The following is a 24,393-nucleotide window of genomic DNA, read 5'->3' on the forward strand; positions in this document are numbered from 1 at the left end:
TTTAATTTCATTAACAATCTTAACGGTTAAATGGTTTCTAATTTTTTTTTTTTTTTTTTTAAGTTTGGGTCAGTGTTTCTATGATTCCTGTTTTTCAAGCTAGTAATTTGGCAATGAAAACTTACTCCATGTCTGAACTCTGGGCAATTTTTAAATAAACTCTTTTTATTCAAATAAGTCAAATTTCAGAATTTATGTAATCAGTCTATTTTAGGATTGAAACACTTGATAATGTTAAATGGCTAAGATTTCTCTGAAAAACGTTTCTGTGCAGTCACAAATTTCCTTTGGGCCAGATTCTAGTTCGTGGTTACATGGCAGTAAGGACATGTAAATTCCTCACTGCTACTTATGCTAGCTCTGTAGTCCACCACAAGTCAGGCCTGATCCAGACATTCTACAGATTTGCTTCCCATGCTTGAATTTCAGTGCACAGGTTTTCTGGGGAGTTGGGCTAGTGGATCAATGATTTTTCTCTCCCCCCCCCCCCCCCCCATATTGATAGCCCCAATGTCCACCACCATATCCCATTCATCCCAAAATGTCTGTCTGCTTTTCCCCCTTATGCATTTATAAAAAAAAAAGTACCTTACTTCCTTTCTAGGCACCACACCCTTCCAAGCTGCCAAAGTTACTTTCTGCATTTCCTCTGAACAGCGATTACTGTGGATTGTCAATACTGCATTCTGCTGCCTTTTGAAACTTCAGAGTAAAATAAATGGGAAAACATTCTAAAAGAGGGGTTTTATTTAATTAGCTATTACAGCATCAATTATTACAATGAATATTTCAGTTCAAGAAATCCCCTCTCTCGCTTCTTTACCTCTGTTGCCTTAGAACTTTCAACCTGGCACATAGGCACTGCTGATGTGCTGAAAAAAACAGTGAGCTTTGTCACAGATTACCAAGTATGCAGAATACATGTGATAAATGTGATATTACTTGAGTTTTGATTATATAAACTGTTGTGAAATTTAGTGTGGAAAAAGCTTTTAAAAGAAAATCTAAATTAGGATTATATTTAAATGCTGACATATTCCTAATACAGCTGTTTAAAATTTCCTTTGAACTGTTTTTTTTTGTTTTGTTTTTTAATATAGTCAAATTGTGAATGGGAAGCAGTTGTTTATGGAAAAACAGAAGATCAGCTTATCATGACTGAACAAGCAAGAAGATATCTGAGCACATATACGGCTTCCGGCAGTACTTCAAGAGCTCTAATTCTGTGAGGATCACTGCAACTGACAAAACCATCCCTTCCCCTTACAATTAACACTACACTGAAGGAGATTCCAGTCAAATATATGTGAATGAAGTCTTTCTTTTTTTGAGACAACCTTGTAAAGGAAAACTTGTCTCTTTTTAATTGACAAAGGGCAGACATATGAAGCTTTGCCTTTTCAAGTAAGGATAGCATAAACAATCCTGCAATTAACTTTTTCAATATTTTTTTTTTTAAATCTAAAGAATAATAGTCAAAAATATTGGAGTAAATGTTAACATACACTTTTTTTAGCCCGGTTTTTCACATTTATTCTTCACAACATACATTGCTACTCTCCAGTTAATGCATTTTGAATGTAGGGTAGGTTTACAGGTACTTCTGATTTCTGAATAAGCAACATACACAGCTGTATGAAAATGCTTTTGCTTAAGTGCTCAGTTGCTTATGTAGCAATTTTTTTTCTACCATATAAAGAAACACAATGGAAAGGAGTCTAAAGGAAGGATAGAAAGTTGCACTACTAGTTTTTGGTATGCTGCAGAAACAATAAAATTAACTACAGTGTTAAATATATTTATTTGAGAATGGTACTAGAAATAAGATAGTAGGCAAATGGATGAATTAAGTTTTTTTCATTAGTGTAAAACATCAGTATTTTCTTCATAAATCTCAGAAACTGAGACCATTGTTGAATGTATTGTACAGTATGTAGGAACAGGGAAACTTTTTGTAAATTGGAAAGGAGTTTGTTTTTATAATTTATTTTCATTTTAAAGCTTAAATGTAGATATTTATGTGTATGTAGGTTGTCTAGAAGCCAACGTTGTTTCCTGTTATAACAGCTAAAGTGGTAAAGGACAAATTTTAACCTTGAAGTATGGAATAGCTGCATCATTACAGGCTGTGAAGCATATAAATCTATACTGTATGTTACATCTACCTAAGGATTGCACTATATACCCTTTAAATCATGTTGGTCAGCAAAGTAGTTATAATCTGTCCTCTTAGTATACTATTACAAGTATTCCAAGAACTTGTTTTTAATTAATTTATATATATATATAAGAGCAAACATGAGGTCCTTTATGTGACCCTATTATTGAGTCCTATTCATGAATTAAAAATTAATGCATTTTATTACGTTTTAAAAAAAACTTGGCACCTTGGTTTTTAAAACAGTCTTATCTGCACTTAGAAGTTTGACCATTGTATATTTACTATACTAAATATTTGAAGAGTGAAGAGAGCGTTTTTATTTATGAAAATCTTTGTCCTTATTTAAACCTCTACAGGTTACAACAGTTGCTTCAGTTGCCTATTTTAGGTATTTGCACTTACTTTGTCTTTTTTGAAGGAATGTTTTGGTTTGCTTTTGTTGTAGAGATTTTATGTAGTTAATTTCTTGCAGATTATAATTGTGTGCTATCAACAATACTGACAAGTAAATAGAATTGTACACTGTAGCTTTAGCTATTTATAATTCAGACACTCTTCCTCTCCACTCCCGGGTGTGCTGCTATAGATAATAGCAGAATCGGCTTGCTGCTATGAGAGATGGAAAGAGCGCGCATCATATGCACTGTATGTAAAATTTCCAAAAAAAAAAAAAAAAAAAATGATGGCAGGTTCTCCAGTTATCTTAATGAGATCAACCATTACTATGCAGGATATAGCAAAATTCATACCACAGAATTTATACCACATCATACCAAGACCTTTAGAAAATGGTTTTTGTTACTTAATTTTAACACTTGGTATGTGGTATGTGAACAGCAATCTGTGGTTATTAAAATACTTTTAAAAACAGCTCATGAGTTCCAATATTTTTAAAGGAACATTTAAATATTAAATGTTTGAATGCCTAGATTCTGTAGTTGGCTTAAAAAGTTTCAGCAATTTTAAATCGAATTAAAAGGAAGAGAAATTCTTGTAGAAAAGAGATCTGAAAATCGCAGCTGTGCCAGGATTATTCCTCATTCATGTCAAAAGAGAGGAGCCAATTAGAACCCCTTGACAGTGGTGGTTTTGGTGTGTTCATTGCTGGCAGTAGATTTCACAAGGAGAATCCAATTTGTGGCACAAAATGAATTAATGAAGGTGATTAAGTTGCATATGTAGAGAGATTCTTGTAAGCCTTTCATGCCAGGAACTGGATTTATTTTCTCCTGGATGAGGTCTTAGAAATGGTTGCACCAAAGACACCAGTACCAAGGTTAGACATAGTTATGATAAGTAGTATTTATTTGAGTTGGTATTGGTTGAATCATCTAGTTAACTGCTTCTTTGTTGCATTAGTGAGGAGGTTTTAATCTTTGACGTCAGGCATCTTTTTATCACCTTTTTGAATGTTGTGTGCATTTGTATTTCTTTCAGTTTAGAAGTAGACTATACATGCAGCAGCCAAACGTGCATGAAAACTGACTACATATATAATTCATTTTGTTTTAAGGTTTTGATATAATGTACAACAAATGCCTTGATTAAGTTTAGTTTTTTTTGTTGTACTACAAACTTTGTTTCATGTAAGAGAATCTTGCATATAATGCAGACCCATATTAACAGCAGAAATAAAGCATCTATGTACAAGGTTACTGGAAAAGCCTCTTGTTTCTTATGAGAAATAAGACTAGTCTGTGTGGTTTATTTATTGTAAATGTTCCAATTACACATTTTGTGAGAGTCTAATAATAATTAGGTATGCATCCAAAGGGAGTGAAATGCTGCAATAATTCCACAGCTATCAGTATGGAGAATGGAAAACATGTCTGTGGGGATCATCTTTTTGGTATAGATTTGTGATAGAGACTGTCAAGTAGAGGTTGTAATGTGGCATCCATTACCTTGATTTTTATTTTAATATTCAGAAGAAAACTCATTTTGGTTTGCATTCCCTACTTTGTTTTTAGTTACATGAACAATTAATTTCTGAGAGGGAGGCTGCATGCAGCAGGGTTTTTTAAATTAATATGAAGGGTGATTTAGGGAATAAAATTTGTGGAACAAATAGTGAGTTCATGAAACTGACAAACTTCACTGGCAGATTGGAAAATCTGTAAGAGCACTATCTAGTTTAGGACTCACAAAGAATAAAAGCTTCACTGATGCAAGCTGTAATTGTCCTTTTAAAAAAAATTGCAGTGCATGATGCTTGCAACTTTTAACAGTTGGAACCGGTGTGAGGTCACTGTCTCTATGGATACTGTAATCTTTGCTTACTGGATCTTCTCATGCAAGTGTCTGAGATTTCAGTTTCTGCAAGTCTCCTTAGTGGTCTTAGACACACAGTTCCTCAAGCCACTCCCTGTCAAAAGGGAAAATAGTACTTGGTCTTTTCACAGGGCCATATACCCCAGCCAAACATTCTTCCTGGATCTCAGTAAGAGCAACATGACCTCGTCCTGTCTCTCAGCTACAAGCTTGGGATGCTTGGCAGATTTTCTGTTGTCCTTCTCCACATTACTTTTGCTTTTTTCAGTAAGTGGCTTCTAGAAAATCAGCTGTTCTGCATAAGGGGTTTTTTGATCTGTCAGCTGTAACTATAGCTCCTCTTACTCTCCCTGTCTTGGCCTTAGTGGGGAGGGATGGAAAGCAGTGGGAACAGCAACCATTAGTAGCATAGAACAGACAGAGGTGTAGTTTTTTACAATTTATTCTAATTCATAGGTTCTCAACCTAGGAGGAGCACTCACCCTCTCTTTATGGTTAGACATTAAAGGCTCCTAGCATCTTTCACTTAATATGGGATCATGGTATGGAAAAGGTTGAGAACTACTATTGTAATTCTACTTTTAGTACCTCAATTCCTCTTTTTCTTCTGTGAGTGCACAGCTGTATAAGAGGTGGAATTTGACCCCGAGTTTGACGCATTTAAACATTTGCAAGGATTTGTTCTCTTGGTATGTCCATAATCTGAGCAATGCCAATTAACTAGATGGGCATATATTGTTATAAAAAAATGTTGAGAAACTCAGTGTCATGGCTAAATACAAGATGGAACAGATTGTTTAGCATAAGTAGTAAACACACATGTCAAGGGACCATTCAAGGTGAAGTGGCCCATCAACACCCCTCCAGTTAATAAGGAGGAAAAGGGGGGGACGAAACATGCAGCTGGAGTGGAGGGGGGGTTGTCAGTGTGTTATAACAAAGAATAAAAGATTCACTGATGCAACCTGTAATTCCCATTTGTAAAAAATGCAGTTAATGAAACTTGCAACTTTTAACAGTTAGAATTTGTGTGAGGTCACTGTCTCTGTGGATACTGTAACCTTTGCTATTGGATCTTATGCAAGTGTCTAAGGCGATTACACTACCCACTCCTCCCCCCAATGACTGGAGGGTTGTTAATGGTCCACTTCACCTTGAATCATCCCTTGAAATATGCCTTAACTACTTATGCTAAACAATCTGTTCCATCTTGTATTTAGCTGTGACAGTCTGAGTACATTTCCCAGACCTGAAGAAGAAGAGCTCTGAGTAAGCTTGAAAACTTCTCTCTCACCAACGGAAGTTGGTCCGATAAAAGCTGTTACCTCATCCATCTTGTCAGTCCCGGGATATTAGAGAGACATGGCTACAACAACACTGCATATGCCGGTGTAGCTTATTTCTATGCAGGAATTGAAATAAATCATATTGGTATAACTGCATCTGCACTAGGGCTTTGTCAAGGTTCCTCCCCCACTCTGAACTCTAGGCTACAGATGTGGGGACCGGCATGAAAAACCTCCTAAGCTTATCTTTACCAGCTTAGGTCAAAACTTCCCCAAGGTACAAAATATTCCACCCTTTGTCCTTGGATTGGCCGCTACCACCACCAAACTAATACTGGTTACTGGGGAAGAGCTGTTTGGATGCATCTTTCCCCCCAAAATACTTCCCAAAACCTTGCAGCCCACTTCCTGGACAAGGTTTGGTAAAAAGCCTCACAATTTGCCTAGGTGACTACAGACCCAGACCCTTGGATCTTAAGAACAATGAACAATCCTCCCAACACTTGCACCCCCCCTTTCCTGGGAAATGTTGGATAAAAAGCCTCACCAGTTTGCATAGGTGACCACAGACCCAAACCCTTGGATCTGAGAACAATGAAAAAGCATTCAGTTTTCTTACAAGAAGACTTTTAATAAAAATAGAAGTAAATAGAAATAAAGAAATCCTCCCTGTAAAATCAGGATGGTAGATACCTTATAGGGTAATTAGATTAAAAAACATAGAGAACCCCTCTAGGCAAAACCTTAAGTTACAAAAAAGATACACAGACAGAAATAGTTATTCTATTCAGCACAGTTCTTTTCTCAGCCATTTAAAGAAATAATAATCTAACACGTACCTAGCTAGATTACTTACTAAAAGTTCTAAGACTCCATTCCTGGTCTATCCCTGGCCAAGACAGAATATAGACAGACACACAGACCCTTTGTTTCTCTCCCTCCTCCCCGCTTTTGAAAGTATCTTGTCTCCTCATTGGTCATTTTGGTCAGGTGCCAGCGAGGTTACCTTTAGCTTCTTAACCCTTTACAGATGAGAGGAGCTTTCCCCTGGCCAGGAGGGATTTCAAAGGGGTTTACCCTTCCCTTTATATTTAGACAGGCTTGTACCTGTATGACTACTTCTGTTAAAAAAAATCACATCCTTAGCTAAAGTAATTATACCAGTACAAAATAAGTGTGGAGCCGGGCTCTGAAAACTTGAAAATGTCATAAATGTCTAATACTTCCAATATTTAGTTCTGAAACCTCCAAGGAAAGCTTAAGTTCTTTTTCAAGTGATGTCCTTATGGGTGGTTTGGGTGCCCCTGCGCTTGTAATTGGAGATTTATGGTGGTAGTGCCTGGTTGGATTGGGTCCCCGTCTCAAGCCATTTCAGGCGGTTAATTAGTGCAGAGCGATCAAACAACCCGCCACCCCCAGTTTCTTCCTTACCACCCTTGGCTATGAGTTGGAGCATTCAGCAGTGCCTCAGAGCTTAGTTAGAATAGTATACCCCAGTTAGTTCTAGTTTTGTTATAGATCGATAACTCCTTTCATTTCAGGAGCGCCCAAACAGGTAGAATGGAGCAACCACAGGGGGACACATCTTGAAGAACCTATATTACTGCACAAGGTGAGTAACTTTCTCTTGCTGTGGAAGTAGGAATGGCAGTTCAGCGGATAGCACTTCTTTCATTCCAGGGTTGGACTGTTGCTGACCATGCCATAATTTAGATGAACAGATCTTGAATATTTGTGGCAATTAAGGCCTCTGATAGAACTTTTCTCAAATAGGAATATTAATTTGGTATGTTTCAGTTCTGCTGACCTAAAATTTTCCCCATAATTTCACTTAGAGGATTCTCCAGGATTTATAAAGCTGCTATGGTTCATGCCCGCAGTGTTTGCATTTCTTCTACGGGGAAAAGGATTCTTATTTGTAGTTTCAAAGTGCTTGAAATGGAAGGAAAGAAATCAGATCATCACAACCAACTAGTACACAAAAGGGGCTTTATTGCTCCCAGGTGGTCTCAGTTGATTGCAATCAAATGGCCTGGATGATTTCCCCCCAGTCAGCAATATGCACCAATATGACAGGGGGGTTCCAAAGAGGATGGATCTAGACCAGGGGTTGGCAACCTATGGCACGCGTGCCAAAGATGGCACACCAGCCAATTTTTAATGGCACGCTGCTGCCTGCTAGGTCCCAGCCGCCGGCCCCACTCAGTGCCCGCTGCCGAACCCAGGCCGGGACCCCGGCAGGCAGCAGTGTGCCATTAAAAATCCTGCCTGCCCCGGCCCGCTCTTCTCCGCCCTCCACCACGCGGGGGCAAGATGAAGAATCTTGGTCCTGCCGGCTGCTGCTGCAGGGCAGGCAAGCTCCCGCCTCCCGCCGCGGTGCTGGGTGCTTGCCCCTCCTCTTTTCCCTCCCTACCGCTGATCAGCTGATGGCCCTTGCAAGGGAGGGGAAGAAGTGGAGCCGGAGTGCGCTTGCTGCTTTGGGGAGGAGGCGGAGAAGAGGTGGAGACGGGGCCTTGGGGAAGGGAGGTGGAATCGGCATATCCCCTCCTGCCGTGAGCCACTCTGGGCAGGGGGCTGGGAGCACCCCCACAACCCCAGCCCACACCCCCAGCCCTCTGCCCTGACCCCTGTACCCCCCTCACACACACCAGCCTCCTGCTCTGACCCCTGTACCCCCCTACGACCCCAGCCCTGACTCCAGCACAACCAACACTCCCACAGCCCTCTGCCCTGACCCCTGCACCCCCCTCACACACACCAGCCTCCTGCCCTGACCCCTGCATCCCCCCACAACCCCAGCCCTGACTCCAGCACCCCCCCACATACCCAGCCCCTCACACCCCATGCTCTGACTTCTGTACCCATCCTCACACACCCTCTGCCCTGACTCCTGCACCCTCCTCACACACTCCCAGCCCTCTGCCTTGACCCTTGCACCCTCCACGACTCCAGCCTTGACTCCTGCACCCTCCTCACATACATACCCCCAGCCCCCTGCACTGAGTCCTGCACCCCCACACATACCCAGCCTCCCTACACCCCATGCCCTGACTCTTGCACCCCCCACATTCCCACCCCCACCATGAGCACCAAACGGGAGCTCCTGCACCCCTCCCCCCCCGACATTCCTACCTGCACTCCTCGCACCAAATGGGAGCTGCCCAGGTAAGCACTTCACACCCAAACCTCCTGCCCCACCCCTGAGCCCCTTCCCTCATTCTAGCTCCTGGCCAGACCCTACATCCCAACACCCAGCCTGCTCCTTCACCCCAGCCCTGTGCTCAGTGCACTCCCACCCTCAGCTCAGTGCAGATAGAGAGGAAGAGAATGGGCTAGAACCAGGGAGAAGGTAGGTACCCACTCTATGTGGGCAGGGCTGGGATCCCAGACCGGCAGTGGGCTGAGTGGGGCCGGCAGCCGGGACCCTGGCTGGCACGAGCCAGCGGACAGAACCCCAGACCAGCAGCAGGCTGAGTGGCAGTGGGCTGAGCAGCTCAGCCCACTGCCGGTCTGGGGTCCTGGCTGCTGGCCCCACTCAGCCCGCTGCTGGTCTGGGATTCTGGCTGCCAGCCCCTTGCCAGCCACGGTCCCGGCTGCAGGCCCCGCTCAGCCTGCTGCCAGCCTAGGTGAACAGAACCCCAGGCTGGCACCAGGCTGAGCGGGCCGGCGGCGTAAGATCAGCATTTTAATTTAATTTTAAATGAAGCTTCCTAAACATTTTGAAAACCTTGTTTACTTTACATACGACAATAGTTTAGTTATATAATATATAGACTTCTAGAGCGAGACGTTCTAAAATGTTAAAATGTATTACTGGCACGCAAAACCTTAAATTAAAGTGAATAAATGAAGACTCGGCACACCACTTCTGAAAGGTTGCCGACCCCTGATCTAGACTGTTCTCAGTGGTAGCAGATGACAGAACAAGGAGTAATGGTCTCAAGTTGCAGTGGGGAAGGTTTAGGTTGGATATTAGGAAAAAGTTTTTCACTCAGAGGGTGGTGAAGCACTGGAATGCGTTAACTAGGGAGGTGGTGGAATCTCCTTCTTTAGCGGTTTTTGAGGTCAGGCTTGACAAAGCCCTGGCTGGGATGATTTAGTTGGGGATTGGTCCTGCTTTGAGCAGGGGGTTAGACTAGATGACCTCCTGAGGTCCCTTCCAACCCTGATATTCTATGACCATGCACACTCAGCATAGCATGCAATACCACATTTACAACCTTTCTGTCTTGACATCTTCTGTTTTGGGTAGTAAATCAACCTGCTGTCAGAAATCACACTGAAGCCTGGCCTACACTACAGGGTTAGGTTGACGTAAGCTGCCTTGCATTGACCTAGTTATGGAAGTGTCTTCACTTAAATTTGGCTTGGGCCAATATAAGTGCCTCTCTATGCTGATTTAGTAACATCATCTCCCTGAGCAGCATAGAGTAACGGTCAATGTAATTAGGTCAACGCAGTATCACTGTAGACATAGCGTTGCTTATGTCAACTGTTACTGGCTTCCAGGAGCCATCCCACAATACCCACACTGACAATACAATTGATATAAGCACTTCTGGTGAGGACATGTACTACTGACAGAAGGAGCCAAGTGTGCATGCACACAAGCAATTTAATAACTAGCAGCTGTATGCTGACATAAGTTAGGTCGAGGTAATTTTGTAGTGTAGACGTGGCCTAAGAAATTAATCACTCTTGTGTTTTAAGGCAGCAATTTCAGCTTGATCATATTACTAGAAATAACAATATACCCTTCTCCAATGCTGTTGAGATATACTTAAATTCTTGACAATCTTTTCAGAATAAATGTGAAAAAGTACTTTATCAACTTTATGTATAATGTGTTGACTCATCAATATGTAAGTGCTGTGGTTCCCTTTTGAAACTACATCAAGTCAGATCATTATTAGGTGTTGGGTAACTCCTCCTGGTTTCTTGGTTTCTGCTAAGTAGTTCATTCCTGTCTATCTTAACTCACCCTCCCTTTCCTGTAGAAAACCACTCATTTGAGAGCTAGACAGGCTACCTTTTCTCCCCTCAGTGTAACTGAAATTGCGGCTGTATATATGACTACAACTTTTTCCCAGGAGATTTGCCACCTCTTGGCCCATGGACTCAGCCTTGCCTGTTATATTTGATTGTTTTCAAAACTGTTACATGAAGGGAGTTAAACTAACAAAGCAAAGAACCATCTCAGTTAATACAGAAGATTATATTACTCCAAAATTGCATTAGCTGTTTGAGTCATTGAGAACTTGGAAGAAAATGATCTTGAATGTTTATGGATCAATGTCCTAACAGATAAAGCAAAAGATGGAATATTAGTGTCTGCTATAAACCACGCAATCATACTAGGAAACAGGATGACTGGCTCCTTACACACCTATCTATAATGTGAAAGGAGAAAAAGGTGCACGATGAAGGGGGACTTTAATTTGAGTGACAGGTGAGAGGTCTCATGCTGCCAGTACTAAAACATCCTTGGAATTTCTAACTATTGTAGATGGCAATTTCCTCAGTCAATTGTGTTCATCCAACATGAAGGAATTCTGTATTACACCTCATTTTCACAGATAAAAAGGAAGTGATCATAGAAGTAAAATATAATGGCAGTTTAGATACAAGTGATTATGATTTGATTACATTTATAATGTGCAAACAGAATCAACTCCAGACCAGCTATATACATGCATAGTGCTTTAAAAGGGCCAATTTCACAAAGCTGAAAACAATTATGAGCCAAATCAGCTGTGAGGAGTAACTTAATTAGAAAATGTGAATGATAATTGGGAATTATTTAAGAACACTTTACTAGATACCCAAAAATCCACAATTGAAGGAGGCCAAATTGGTTAAAACATCAACATTGTTTAGAGGGAAAATTTAGGCAGCTATAAAAATATATATATAACAAATGGAAGAAAGGGGAAGTTGATAGTAATGAATATACATCAGAAGTTAGACATTGTAGAAAATTGATAAGGGAAGCAAAGGGACACAGGGAGAAATCTATGGTCAGCAGAATTAAGGACAAAACGGAGGTTTATTTAAAGTATATTGGGAACAAAAACAAGTGTTCAATAAATATTTCTATTCTGCAGTTGAGAAGAAAAACATTTAGTCATACCATATGGTAACACTCTTTCCACAACTATCTCAGGAGGATGTTAGGCATGAGTTATTAAAGTTTGACATTTTAAAATCAGCTGATCTGGGTAACTTACACCCCAGAGTTTTAAGAGAGCTGACTGAAGAGCTTGATGGACCATAAATGTTGATTTTCAGTAAGTTTTGGAGCACCAGGGAGGTTCCAGAAAACTGGAAGAAAGCTAATGTTGTGCCAATATTTTAAAAGGGTAAATGGGGTGACCCTGGTCATAATAGGCCTGTCAGTCTGATATCTATTCCAGGCAAGGTAATGGAGTGGTTGAGATGAGACTTGATTAATCAAGATGTAAAGAAGAGTAATATCATTAATGCCAATCAATATGGGTTTATGGAAAATAGATCCCCTCGAACTAAACTGATAATTTTGATGAGATTAAAGTTGGTTAATAAAGATAATGGTGTAATGTACTTAGACTTCTGTAAGGTGTTTGAGTTGGTGCCAGGTGACATTTTGATTAAAAAAAACTAGAAAGATATAAAATTAACATGGCCCACATTAAATGGATTAAAAGAGGCTAACTCATAGGTCTCAAAATGTAATTGTAAATGGGGAACCATTGAAGAGATGTGTTTATGGGGGGGGGGGGGTCCTTGCAGAGACTGGTTCTTGGCCCTAGACTATTTAACATTTTTGTTTATGACCTGGAAGAAAATACAATCATCACTGATAAAATTTGCAGATGACATAAAAATTGAGGGAGTGGTAAATAATGAAGAGGACAGGTCACTGATATAGAGCAATCTGGAATACTTGGTAAAATGGGCAAAGCAAACTATGCATTTGAATATGGCTAAATGTAAAGGTATATATCTACAAACAAAGACTGTTGGCCATATTTACATGATGGGGGGACTCTATTGTGGGAAGTTGTAACTCTGAAAAAGATTTGGGGGTTGGGGTGGATAATCAGCTTATGAATTTGCAGTGCAATTCTGTGGCCAAAATAGCTAATGCAATCCTTAGATGCATAAACAGAAAAATCTCGACTAGGAGTAGACAGGTTGTTTTAACTCTATATTTGGCGCTGGTGCAACCGCTGCTGGATTACTGTGTCCAGGTCTGCTGCCCACAATTCAAGAAAGATGTTGATAAATTGGAGACGCTTCAAAGCAGAATGATTAAAGGATTAGAAAACCTGCCTTACAGTGATAGACACAAGGAGCTCAATTTATTTAATTTAACAAAGAGAAGGTTAAGGGGTGACTTAATTACAGTCTATCGGTACCTACATGGGGAGCAAATATTTAATAATGGACTCTTCAGTCTAGCAGAGAAAGAGGCATAATACAAATTCAAACGAGAAATAAGGCATACATTTTTAACAGTGAGAGTAATTAACCATTGGAACAACTAACCAAGGGTTGTGGCACAGACAATTTTCAAATCAAGATTGGATGGTTTTCTAAAAGATGCTCTAGGAGCTATTTTGGGTAAGTTCTGTGGCCTGTGCTATACAGGAAGTCAGACTAGATCGGGGTAGGCAACCTATGGCACGCGTGTCGAAGGCGGCATGTGCGCCGATTTTCAGTGGCACTCACACTTCCCGGGGTCCTGGCCACCAGTCCTGGGGGCTCCGCTGCTGGCCTGGGGTACCGGCTGCTGGCCCCCTGCCAGCTGGGCTTCCAGCCACCAGCCCCGCTCAGCCCTCTGCCGGTCCCAGCCACTGGCCTGGGGCTCTGCAGCTGCCCCCAGCTGTGGCCCACTGGCCCCAGCCTGGGGCAGTGAGGGGTGCAGACAGGGACAAGAGGTGGCACAGCTCAGCACCCCCACCTTAAAAATTGTTCCAGCACCACTGTACTGGGATATTTTTAAGTCCTGATTTGCTGCTTACATCACTGTCACGCCACGTGAAACAGCACACTGCGTTTGACGCTCAGATTAGAATGTACATGCAAGAACTGGAATCAGAATTTTCTGACAGATTTCAAGATTTCCAGCGATTTGACCCAATGCTTTCTTTTCTAATTAAACCTGAAAAGTTCAACGAGAGCGACTTGGATTGGTCGGTAGTTCAGTGGATGTGTGTTGAAGATTTTGAAATGCAGCTCATTCAGTTAAAAAGTTCAGAATTGTGGCCATTGAAGTTTGGAAATCTGCGGAGTGCACTTGAAGCTATTGAGAGAGATCATAGGGCCTCTGTTCTGACCTGCTGGACGTCCGTGCCAGTGAAATTTAATTGTTTTGAAGAAAATTGCTTTTGCAATGCTTTCAGCATTTGGATCCACATACCTGTGTGAACAGGTATTTTCACACATGAAATCTGTCCTCTGTCCCTCTCGGAGCCGGTTAACAACTGATCACTCAGAAGCCTGTGTGCAGCTTAAAGTATCCAAATATGTGCCAGACACTGGAAAACTCAGCAAGGAAAAGCAAGGGCAAGGATCACACTAAACTGATAAGATCTGCATTTTAATTTAATTTTGAATGAAGCTTCTTAAACATTTTAAAAAACTTATTTACTTTACATACAACAATAGTTTAGTTATATATTATAGACTTATAGAAAGATACCTTCTAAAAACGTTAAAATGTATTACTGGCACGTGAAACCTTAAATTAAACTGAATAAATGAAGACTTGGCACACCACTTCTGAAAGGTTGCCAACCCCTGGACTAGATGTTCACAACGGTCCCTTGGAATCTATGAATTTATAAAAGGAACCAATCTGAAGAGCGCTTTAAACACTGCTGCTCTTTGGTATAGTAGTACAAAGTGATCCATTTCTGCAAAATTTGTGTGATGTGTCATTCCATATTCTTTATGAAAATAAGCTTATAATATGAACATGACATAACTGAGATACTTTATGCAAGATGGCTCATGTAAGATACCACTGGAAAGGTTATGATTTATTAAATGAGATTATCCTAGTATGATAGGGAGGTGGTTTGGTGGAGTGGGATAGCACACACCTTGAATAAAGCATGAAGATGGCAGAGGGAGGAGACAAATAGCTAATCTCAGATCCCCTCCAACAAAAAATCTTGAGTTAAGGTTGCTCAAATGTATTACTGCATATCACAAACACTAAAAAGCAAGGAAATCAGAAGTTGTCACACCTGACACTGTCCCAGTCTCCAAGCATTAGCCAACTGCTATCACCACACTCTACCACATCACCATACTAAATACTCTTTCTGTCACTCAAGTCCCTGTCTACGTTAAGGGTACTAGCCTTGGTGTTAATTGCATTAATGCAGACACACTGGTTCAAAATATTAATGTAGACATGCTGCAGTGACACAATGTGGGGCTTGCCGCAGTGCTTGAGTCTGTTACTGGATTAAGTTGCATGCTTACGCCATGCTTTGCGCTGGTGCAGTGCCCCTACATTAAAGGCTTGTACTGGTATAATGACACTTACAGTTACACGTATTTCTTCAGTGTAGACAGGGCCTCAATAGTAACCGGATGACGCTATCATCTCAGTGCACAGGTTAACACTCTGAAGATTGCACCAGAGACTACTAGAGCTAAAAGTTTGAGTTTCTGCAGTTTGGGCTGGAGTCAGGCTGTGTAGATAAAGCTGTTACAGCCCCAGCCTCTGTGGATTAGGCACAGAGGTGACCGTGTAAACATGATGACCAGTGGGTTACACACATGAGAGAACTAAAAGTCATACTGCAATGCACGCCTCAAGTTGACCCTGTTAATCTGTTTTGTTATAGAGTAGCCAACTAAACGTATCTGTCTGGTTTTAGTAAGCAGTATTGGACAGTTGATTTGATTTTAAAGTCATAAAGAAATGTAGACGTAGTCTGTGTTTTAAATAAGGTAAGAAATATGGAGCATGTGAAGCATTTTATGTTCCTTTCATTTGTATGGCCTGGCTTTCATTTCAAGATATTTGTTATTAAATGATGACTGTGTTGGAAAGTCAGAGGTAAGGTTAGGAGGACTTGTGGCACCTTAGAGACTAACAAATTTATCTGAGCATAAGATTTTGTGAGCTACAGCTCCCTTCATCGCATGCATTCAGTGGAAAATACAGCGGGGAGATTTACATAGAGGTAAGGTTGTGTGCTGCTGTGGGACTTTAAATTGATTGGTTTGGGCACTATCTTAAACTCAACAGAATTGGCACTACACTTGCTAGCTCTGTTTCAATACGTTGGAAACATCTACATACTAGTTTACTGAATGTTGCCCTTGGATGTTGCTCTTGCCTCCGTTCTATGATGAAATATGAATCACAGACTCTAGGGATGGAAAAGACCTATCAGAAACCTCTCGTCCCTCTTCCTCCCAGTGCAGATTTGTTCCCTACAGAGTATTTTCTATTCATTTCTATCAACTAGCTTTAAATGCCTCAAGCACTAAAGTCTGGTCTACAGTGGGGATTTGCCCTAATTTCAGCCAGCTGCTAGTGTAAATGCACTGATGCAAACCCCTAGAGACAAAGCTGCTCTCTGCATTGGTGGAGCGTACCCCTGCTTGAAACAGGGTTAACAAGGTGCATCGATGCAAATCATTGCTTATATTAGTTTGTTCCTGTTGGTGGCTAGTTGCTGGTAGCTGAAATCAGGGCAAATCCAGGTGTAGCCAAGATCTGGGCCACTTTAAGCACTTAGATCAGGATTGTTATTCATATTAACAAGATTGCTCAACTGAAGAAAGCAGAGCAATAGGGACAGCCCCAAAAAGCATAATCACTTAAAAAAAAAAAAGTCCTTTGTTTGCTCATGTGAAGCTACTCAGCAGAGTTTGCTCATGGTACAGCCCTGCTATGAAGGAAATTATTTTTAAAGGATTGGGCAGTGACAATAAATATAATGGGCCCAATCCACTGCTGCGTTACTCCAATCTTAAACTAGCATAACTCTGTCAGAGTTGCACTAACCTAAAATGAGACCCACAATGGTGAATCACCCCTAGTGTTTATTAAAGACATGTTTTGGGGTATTTCTGTCTGCACAGTACCCCCCTTGAAAGCTCTGTAGATCAGAAAATCCTCATTTTCAGCTTTTAATCTGAGTTCTGTTTGGCTCAAAACAATATATTTGTCTTCTGCCTTCACTTCTCACCTTCATTCTTCACAACAGAGACCATATGTATTTCCAGCCGCAGGCTTCTTTTACTCATAATCCATAGAATCACATTAAATAAGTCACACTGAATAACTCATCAGAATCACCCAGCACTAGCAGCCAAGCATGGCAGGTAGATCAAAGCAGACCAGAGCATTTATGGAAAGAAATAGAGTGCTGATGGGCCTGATTCTTGCAGCCAATGCAATGAGCCAATTTATTGATGCAATTAGAGCTTTGTCGTCTTAATATTGGGCCACATTTTTATTCCAGTGACCAGCAGTTAACTTGTTCTTGGACAGAAACTCTGCTACAGACTCAAACTCAGAGGCCTTGCCTCTGGAAAACTGAGATATTTAGTTATTCCTCCATCAGGTATGCCAATATATCACACTCTCTTGGCGCCCTGGTGTACTGGTCCGTGTAGTAACCAGTCCCTCTCCCTACACTGTTAGCAGTAATCTTGCCTTGCCATTGCATGAGGGTGGGAGGGAATAATAGGCTTTCTGTAGCTTCTTCCCCATGCTAACACATCTGCACAGCACAGGGTAAGGTTTCGTTCTTTGTACATATTTTTATGTGCTGTATATGATTAAAAAAACAACAACTATTAATGTTTCTTCCCACAGCAATTTTTACTCCCCATTAATTCTCTCATACATTTTTGTATAGTATTGCTTTTATTGTAGGCTACAAAAGAGATAAGCAGCTAGTATAGACTGCACATCCCCCAACAATAATCAAGCAGCTGCAAAGAGGCTTCTGCCTACTCACTGCTATGTCCCCTATACTGCATTTATTTCACCAGCTGCCTTTGTAGTCCCAGACTTTGTTCAAGTTTATTTTTAAAGTCTTTTCTAGACTGTATATCAGATTTCTGGCTTCCTGTATATGGTATCCACATGGCCTCTAATTGAGGAGGGGTGGATTTGTTGGAGCCTATGGCTTTCAGGAGCAACATGGAAACTCTCTGGGTCTTTAGTGTTGATAGCCTGGGGCTATGGAGTGTCCTCTGTTTCTGACCCTGGGAGAAAGCCCTGTGCCTTATGATAGGAACATTCTGGGAGTAAGATATGAGTTCTAGTAATTGCTCTGCCACATACTTCCTGTGAGATCTTGGACAAATCACTTAATCTTTCTGTCTCTCAATTTCCCTATCGATAAATGGGAGATATTTACTTACACCACAAGGGGCTTTTGGGTCTTTGTTTAAGAATTTTTGTTAGGTGTTAAAGGCCTGGTCTATGCTACAGAGATAGGCTGACAAAAGGCAACTTGCGTTGACCTAACTCTGTCAGTATCTACATTAAAATGTAGCTCCCACCAATGTAACTCACCCACTACGCCAACTTAATAACTGCACCTCCATGGGAGGAAAAGCGCTTAAGTCGATGTAGTTAGGTCGATGCAGCATCAGTGTAGACACTGCATTGCTTACGTCGACTGTTGCTGCCTTTCAGAAACCATCCCACAATGCCTCACGTGGATAGTTTAATTGGTGCAAGCGCTCCTGGTAAGGACGCACACTGACGACACAAGGAGTGTAGTGTGCATGTGTAAAACTGACTCAATTACTACGGTGGGTGTACGTCGACGTAATTGAGATCAACTTAAGTTTGTAGTGTAGACTTGCCTTTAGATACTATTGTGATGGGTGTATCAGTGGCTTAAAGTGTCCTATCCCATTGATCAAGGGTTGTGCTTTGCAATATTTAATACTGGAGATTACCAAATGCTGTAATTGTAGGTATTAGTAAAAACCTGTTATGGGAAGAGAGAACAGGGTATTGGATTGGTGAAATAATTTAAAATAACTTGATCAACATTTTATAGGTGATCTATTAAAATGATCATCTACCTTATATCTATTGAGTGGATGCTGCTCAGCACATTCCAGGCTCAGACCCTTAGCTTGTGTTTAATTGTAAAGTGATTAAGATACATTTGAAGTTAGGGGTTATATAAATTATCTGAATTATTATGCCTATTAATTACTGGTACTTGTTTTTCATTAAAACTACTGTTGAATTAAAGGGGAAACAGCTGAGATTTGATAAAGCACTCGATCTCATGAATCAGTGGAATTTTGAACGTACCTATGTGTACGTACACACAGTCTTTCTCTCTTACACTTCTTCACTTAGGGCTTAACATTCCTCTTTGGTATGTAGGATGAGCAGTGTTGCAGGAGATGATTTTCCAGGACATAGACCCTGTCTTGAAAGGAGGATAGAGTCCTGCTGTCTGCTTGTCTAAACATTGCAAACATTTGTTTGCAGCAATATGTCACTGAGCTCATCAGTGTACGTTATGTATTCAGTTGAGTGTGTGTGGTGATATTATGCAACAGTATAATATATGGAAGGATGCAGATGTGTGTCAGGCTGCAGCATATAGCAAATACCTTAGGCACGTTAGTCGGAAGCGTGTCCAGCATTGGGCCAGAACAGCTTTATAAATCAGTTGACTGCAATTTACAAATGAATGAAAAGTTCCCTGTAGCCATAAGGAAATAAGCAGATCAGTAATGTCTGGAGGGCCTGCTTCACCCGAAGTGGGCCAGTTTGTGAGTCATTTTGCTCTGGCAAACGGCCAGGCTTTGTGTATTCCAGACACCAGATGGGAAGCAATTATGGATGTGACAAGCAGGTCATCTGGCAGATAGGCTATGGACCTGCTGCTGCTGTTGCATAATTTTTGGCGGGAAGAAGAAAATTTTCCTTTTCAAAAAACAACCACCTCTTTCTAGGTAATAGATTCTTCAGAGAAGCCTCTTATTTACTGTGCATGTAGTCCCTTGCTTTTGTTTAGTGTTTGCTTCCCTAGCACTCTCTCTGGCTCTGGCTTTTGCTTTACAAAGGAGCAGGCGTTTTTACTGGGTCTGCAGTAAAAGCTGATTAGATTTGTGTTCGTACCCCATGTAGTTGGCAAGTATTGACCTGCAGAGTTAACATTAGGCACAAGCAATGCAAATCAAAAAGTGAAGAGTTACTTTCTAAGGTCCTGCAATAACTTGGCAAACCTGAATTGATTGTCAGTTCTTTCAGCAGCAGAACTGCAGAGAGGAAACTCCTCTCCTGTCCAGATCTCTCCCTCAGAGGGTCAGAGGAAATGGGGGAAGAACTCAGCACCTATCCAGATCTCCCCATCTGATGGCAAGACCAGATGAAGGAAACTCACTGTAAGTCTGGATCACCCTTTCGGGGCCATGTTAAATCTATGTACAGAGTACAGTTCTTTGACTGTAGTCACTGGCCTGCAAAAGAGGAGTTATGTCACCTGGGACAAGTTAGCTTGGCTGACTCTAGCTGAGTTCAACAATAGAGCCCGTCCAACGAATACACGTTGCTAATTGCATTACAAAATATGTATTACACGTTCTATTGCTTTCTTCTCTATGGGTATGTCTACACAGCAAAGAAAAACCCATGGCTGGCCTGTGCCAGCTGACTCAGGCTCATGGGGCTTGGGCTGTGTGATGAGGTGACAACTCCACACAAGACTGAAAGAGGTTAAGGTAGTCAGGCTGGCCAATTAATTCCACAGGCTGCACCTGGAGGAAGAGCTAGGGAGCAGGGAACTAATTGGAAGCAGTTTCAGCCACAGGCACGGACTTTCCAAAGTGCTGGGGAGTGCTCAACCCCCTGCTCTGTCCCAGGCCCTGCCCCCACTCCACCCCTTCCCCCAAGACCCCACCTCACCCCACCTCTTCCCACCCAGTTCCGCCCCCTCCTCCAAGCGCACCGTGTCCTTGCTTCTCACCTCTCCCTCCCACCGCAGCCTCCTGAATGCTGCAAAACAGCTGTTCATGGTGGGCAGGAGGGAGGAGATGGTACTGATCTGTGGAGTCTGCCGGCGGGCAGGAGGCATGGGTGGGGGGGAGAGGATGCGGGGCTGCTGGTGGGTGCTCAGCACCCACCATTTTTTTTCCCCGTGGATGCTCCAGCCCTGGAGCACCCAGAAGTTGGTGCCTATGGTTTTGGCTGTGCAGGAACAGATAGGGGCCTATGTAAAGCCAAGTACCTGGCACTAGCTGGAGACTGCTAGGACAGACTGCAGGAAGCAGTCACTTCCTAGGAAGGAGGAGGAGGGTTTTGGAGCTGGTACACCCAGAGAGAGAAGGGGAACCAGGTGTGGTAGGAAGCAGTCCAGGGAAGAAGTAGTGAGGACTGAGAGAGGAAAGCCCAGAACTGCTGAGCTGAGGGTCCATGGTCTGGAACCCAAAATAGAGGGCGGGCCCACATTCCCCTACCAGCCACTGAGGGAGCGGCACCATGGGGCAGTGAGAGGGAACACTGCCTGGGACTGCTAGGAAGAAGGGACTTTGCTACCCTGGAAGGGCTGAGTCACAAAGAGGATGCTTTGGTTCCTGGCAGAAGAGAGGCGGACCTGTGAAAGAGATGGAATGATAGTATGCAAGCCGATGTTGACCTCAAGAGCTAATACCCAAAATGACCAGGAGGAGGTACCAGACCGGCAGTGGGTGGTGCTCCCAGTGACACGCTGTTTCATTGCTGTGTAGACTTCTGGGCTCTGGGACCCTCCTACCTCACAGGGTCCTAGAGCCCAGGCTCCAGCCTGGCCCGGAGGTCTATACAGCAACGAAACAGCCCCACAGCCGGAGCCCTGTGAGCCTGAGATGGCTGGCACAGGCCAACCGTGAGTGGCTAGTTGCTGTGTAGACATACCCTATCAGACCTGGGAAAAAGGAAAACAAACACGTAGTGTATTGCATGTTACATTTTCAGGGTTGTACCTCAAATTTGCAAAGCCCTCAGAGAGCACACAAAATCTTTCTGCAGTTCCAGAGAGGGGGCAGCTCCTTGTGCTAATGGCTTTTGGTATCTGAGAGGATTTTCACTATTGCATCATCATCCACCACCATGGCGGGGAATGGCAAAAACACTCATGGGTTATCCTAACTTAATTTCCCTACCCTATGTTTGCAATAATGAGTCATTAGTGTATGTAGATAGAACCTCCTAAATATTTTGCAATTTGATTTTTCCTGAGCTGAGGACTCACGGTGCTTGTATACCATGGTTATAGAGAACGATATATCATAAATATCTAGATACAGTAGTTGCAAAGTCTGAATCCAGATCTGAACACTCACAAAATTCAGGAGAGTTCAGATTAAAAGCTTTGGCTCAGCTCATTGTAGAGACTCTGACCAGCTCCAGATTTGAATTTTCCCAAAGTTCACAGGCTGGGACGAGGCTTGGATATATAGATTTCATTTGGCCTCATATCTGTGTGTATAATAGGCTGTGTTTTAACAGATGAACCATATACTCTGCTTGACTGGGGAAGAGCCAGAGCAGATGTTTTTGCCAAATGTTTCTGACTGTAACTGTGAAAAGGTGGCTGGTAAAGCAAGGATTGAGACGAGCTTTCGTGACGGGGGCTTGGAAGCCTAAAAAAGGCAGTTTCAAAGGGGAGGGTGAGACCTGCGGCAGAGAGTTTTTAAGGGCTTCTGTAACCTCAGACATCTACACTGTAGTTCAGCTCCCCACCCCCATCCTGATCCCACTCCGAAAGGTCACGGCACAGTTCTGCCTTGACAGTTCAATTCAGCCAGGCTCCCTTTGTCACAGTGACCATGGAGCTCTGCAGAAGGGAAAGAGACAACACCTGCCCTGGCTAGCAGCAGCAGAATGGAAAATAGCGCTGACTTATGTCGTCCAGCAAGACTCCCTCCATCTCCTTCAGTCTCTGATGCTGTGGGCTCAGTGCGCTCATTGCAAAGGCAGGCTAATAGTTTTTCAAGGGATGCCCACATCCAGCCCTGCAGGAAGCTCTTCCTGCTCCAGATTAAAAATTAGAAGTCATAATTTCAAAATTTTAAAATAAATTGTTCAGTGAACAATGTGGATGGTTTAATTATGATGGGGCAGGTAATGGGTTTTAGTAAAAGCAATCTGTGCCTCCTCTGTCAAGTGAATGAGCAACAAGCAAAATAAGTTGCCACTTCAGTGGAATGATCCCAAAGTGACAATCTGAATAGTTACAAAGTTGGGCTACAGAGCTGAATGTTCTCAGTGTTTATGGGGCTTTGGATCCATGGGTTTGGTTCTCCCCATTATACAGAGAGGCCATGAAGTTTGCAGCTGAATCTGAATACAGAATCCCCCAATGTTCAGGGGACTTGGCAATTTTTTACTAGGCCAGTTTATTTCAGGCTCCATATCCAAACACTAGAAAGTGTTTGGATCAGGGGTTCGGTTTTATTCAGACCCATCTCTGAGTAAGATTTTGCTAGATTGCATTAACTGTCCCAACTGGGAAAACATTTCATGTGTATTGATTGTTGTTTTTGTGGAACTGTTTAATAAATGGAATGGAAGTTATCCCATTGCATTAGCTTACTCTAGTTTAGTTCCTTAACATGAACACCACAAATCCTTTCCTGAACCTCAGCCATGCAAGACATCCTCTCTCCTGCTCTCTCTGAGTCTCCACTGACCATGAAGGCGGCTGTGTCGGCTATTGAGTTGCCTGAGCAATATGACAGCTGCAAGGCAGGTGAACTGAATTTTAAAACAAATGACCTCAGACCATCTCGAAAGGAACAAACCTTTATTCCACAGAATCAAATTGAATTCTCCGGGTGATTTGCTAGACTTGTTGCTCTCCCATGACTGCCTCATTGGAAGGCAGTTCTCTCCCCTCCATCTCTCTCTGCCCTCCAGAATTGGGAGCGGGGAGGAAAGCTGCATTTTGGTTTGATGCAAGTGAAAATCAGTGTTTTATTTCTAAGGGTTAAAGTTGGGTGGGGGGAGCTGAGGGCCCGGGCATTGATTCGTTCCAGAAATGCTGCCATAGAGATTAAGTGGCATTTCCACTGACGGCTGGAGTGGGGCTTTCTGAATGACTTCACCCAGGCTGCCTGCACTGGCTGTGAGGCTTGCCAAGTAGTCCCGGTGATATCTGAGTGAAACTAAAGTGCAATCATCCCTGCAGCCACTGCTCTCTGCCACCTCCCAAGAGGCCGGGGGTAGTTACATTTCACTTTCTTTGCTTGTCTTTATTTGACTTCAAGATAAAAATCTTGAATTTAAATTCCCAGCCTTGCTTTAGAGCTGTCTCAGTGGAGAGCTTTTGAAAGCACCAGTCACAGGAACTTCTCTTCCCCTCCTCCCTCCCCTTGGTGTTACTGTTGATTCTGGATTCTCCTTCTCTGTAATTCTGCTGCACCGATTGCCATCTCTGTATCACTGCTTGTATCTTTTGCTGCCTTAGCAACTTAGTCATGACTTCCTCTCCTCTCACCTCATCTCTTACTATGCCCTTACTTACCTACATGCCTCCAGCTTCCATCCAGGGCATACCACACGATCCATTGTCTACAGCCAAGCTCTAAGATACAAACGCATTTGCTCCAACCCCTCAGACAGAGACAAACACCTACAAGCATTCTTAAAAGTACAATACCCACCTGCTGAAGTGAAAAAACAGGTTGACAGAGCCAGAG

At 42.4% G+C, this 24,393-nt stretch overlaps 1 protein-coding gene across 1 annotated transcript in view; it reads left to right on the top strand.

Annotated features, from left to right (window-relative positions):
* The window catches only part of MYBL1 (MYB proto-oncogene like 1), a 45,845-nt gene extending 42,029 nt beyond the window's left edge, over positions 1–3,816 (top strand). Inside the window, exon 16 of the mRNA XM_048840837.2 lies at positions 1,101–3,816. Coding sequence (XP_048696794.2) covers positions 1,101–1,229 — 129 coding nt within the window. The 3' untranslated portion in view covers positions 1,230–3,816. The remainder of the gene's footprint in view (positions 1–1,100) is intronic.
* Positions 3,817–24,393: the final 20,577 nt, after the last annotated feature.

Source organism: Caretta caretta, chromosome 2 (genome assembly GCF_965140235.1).
Source record: "Caretta caretta isolate rCarCar2 chromosome 2, rCarCar1.hap1, whole genome shotgun sequence".
Classification (NCBI taxonomy): domain Eukaryota; kingdom Metazoa; phylum Chordata; order Testudines; family Cheloniidae; genus Caretta; species Caretta caretta.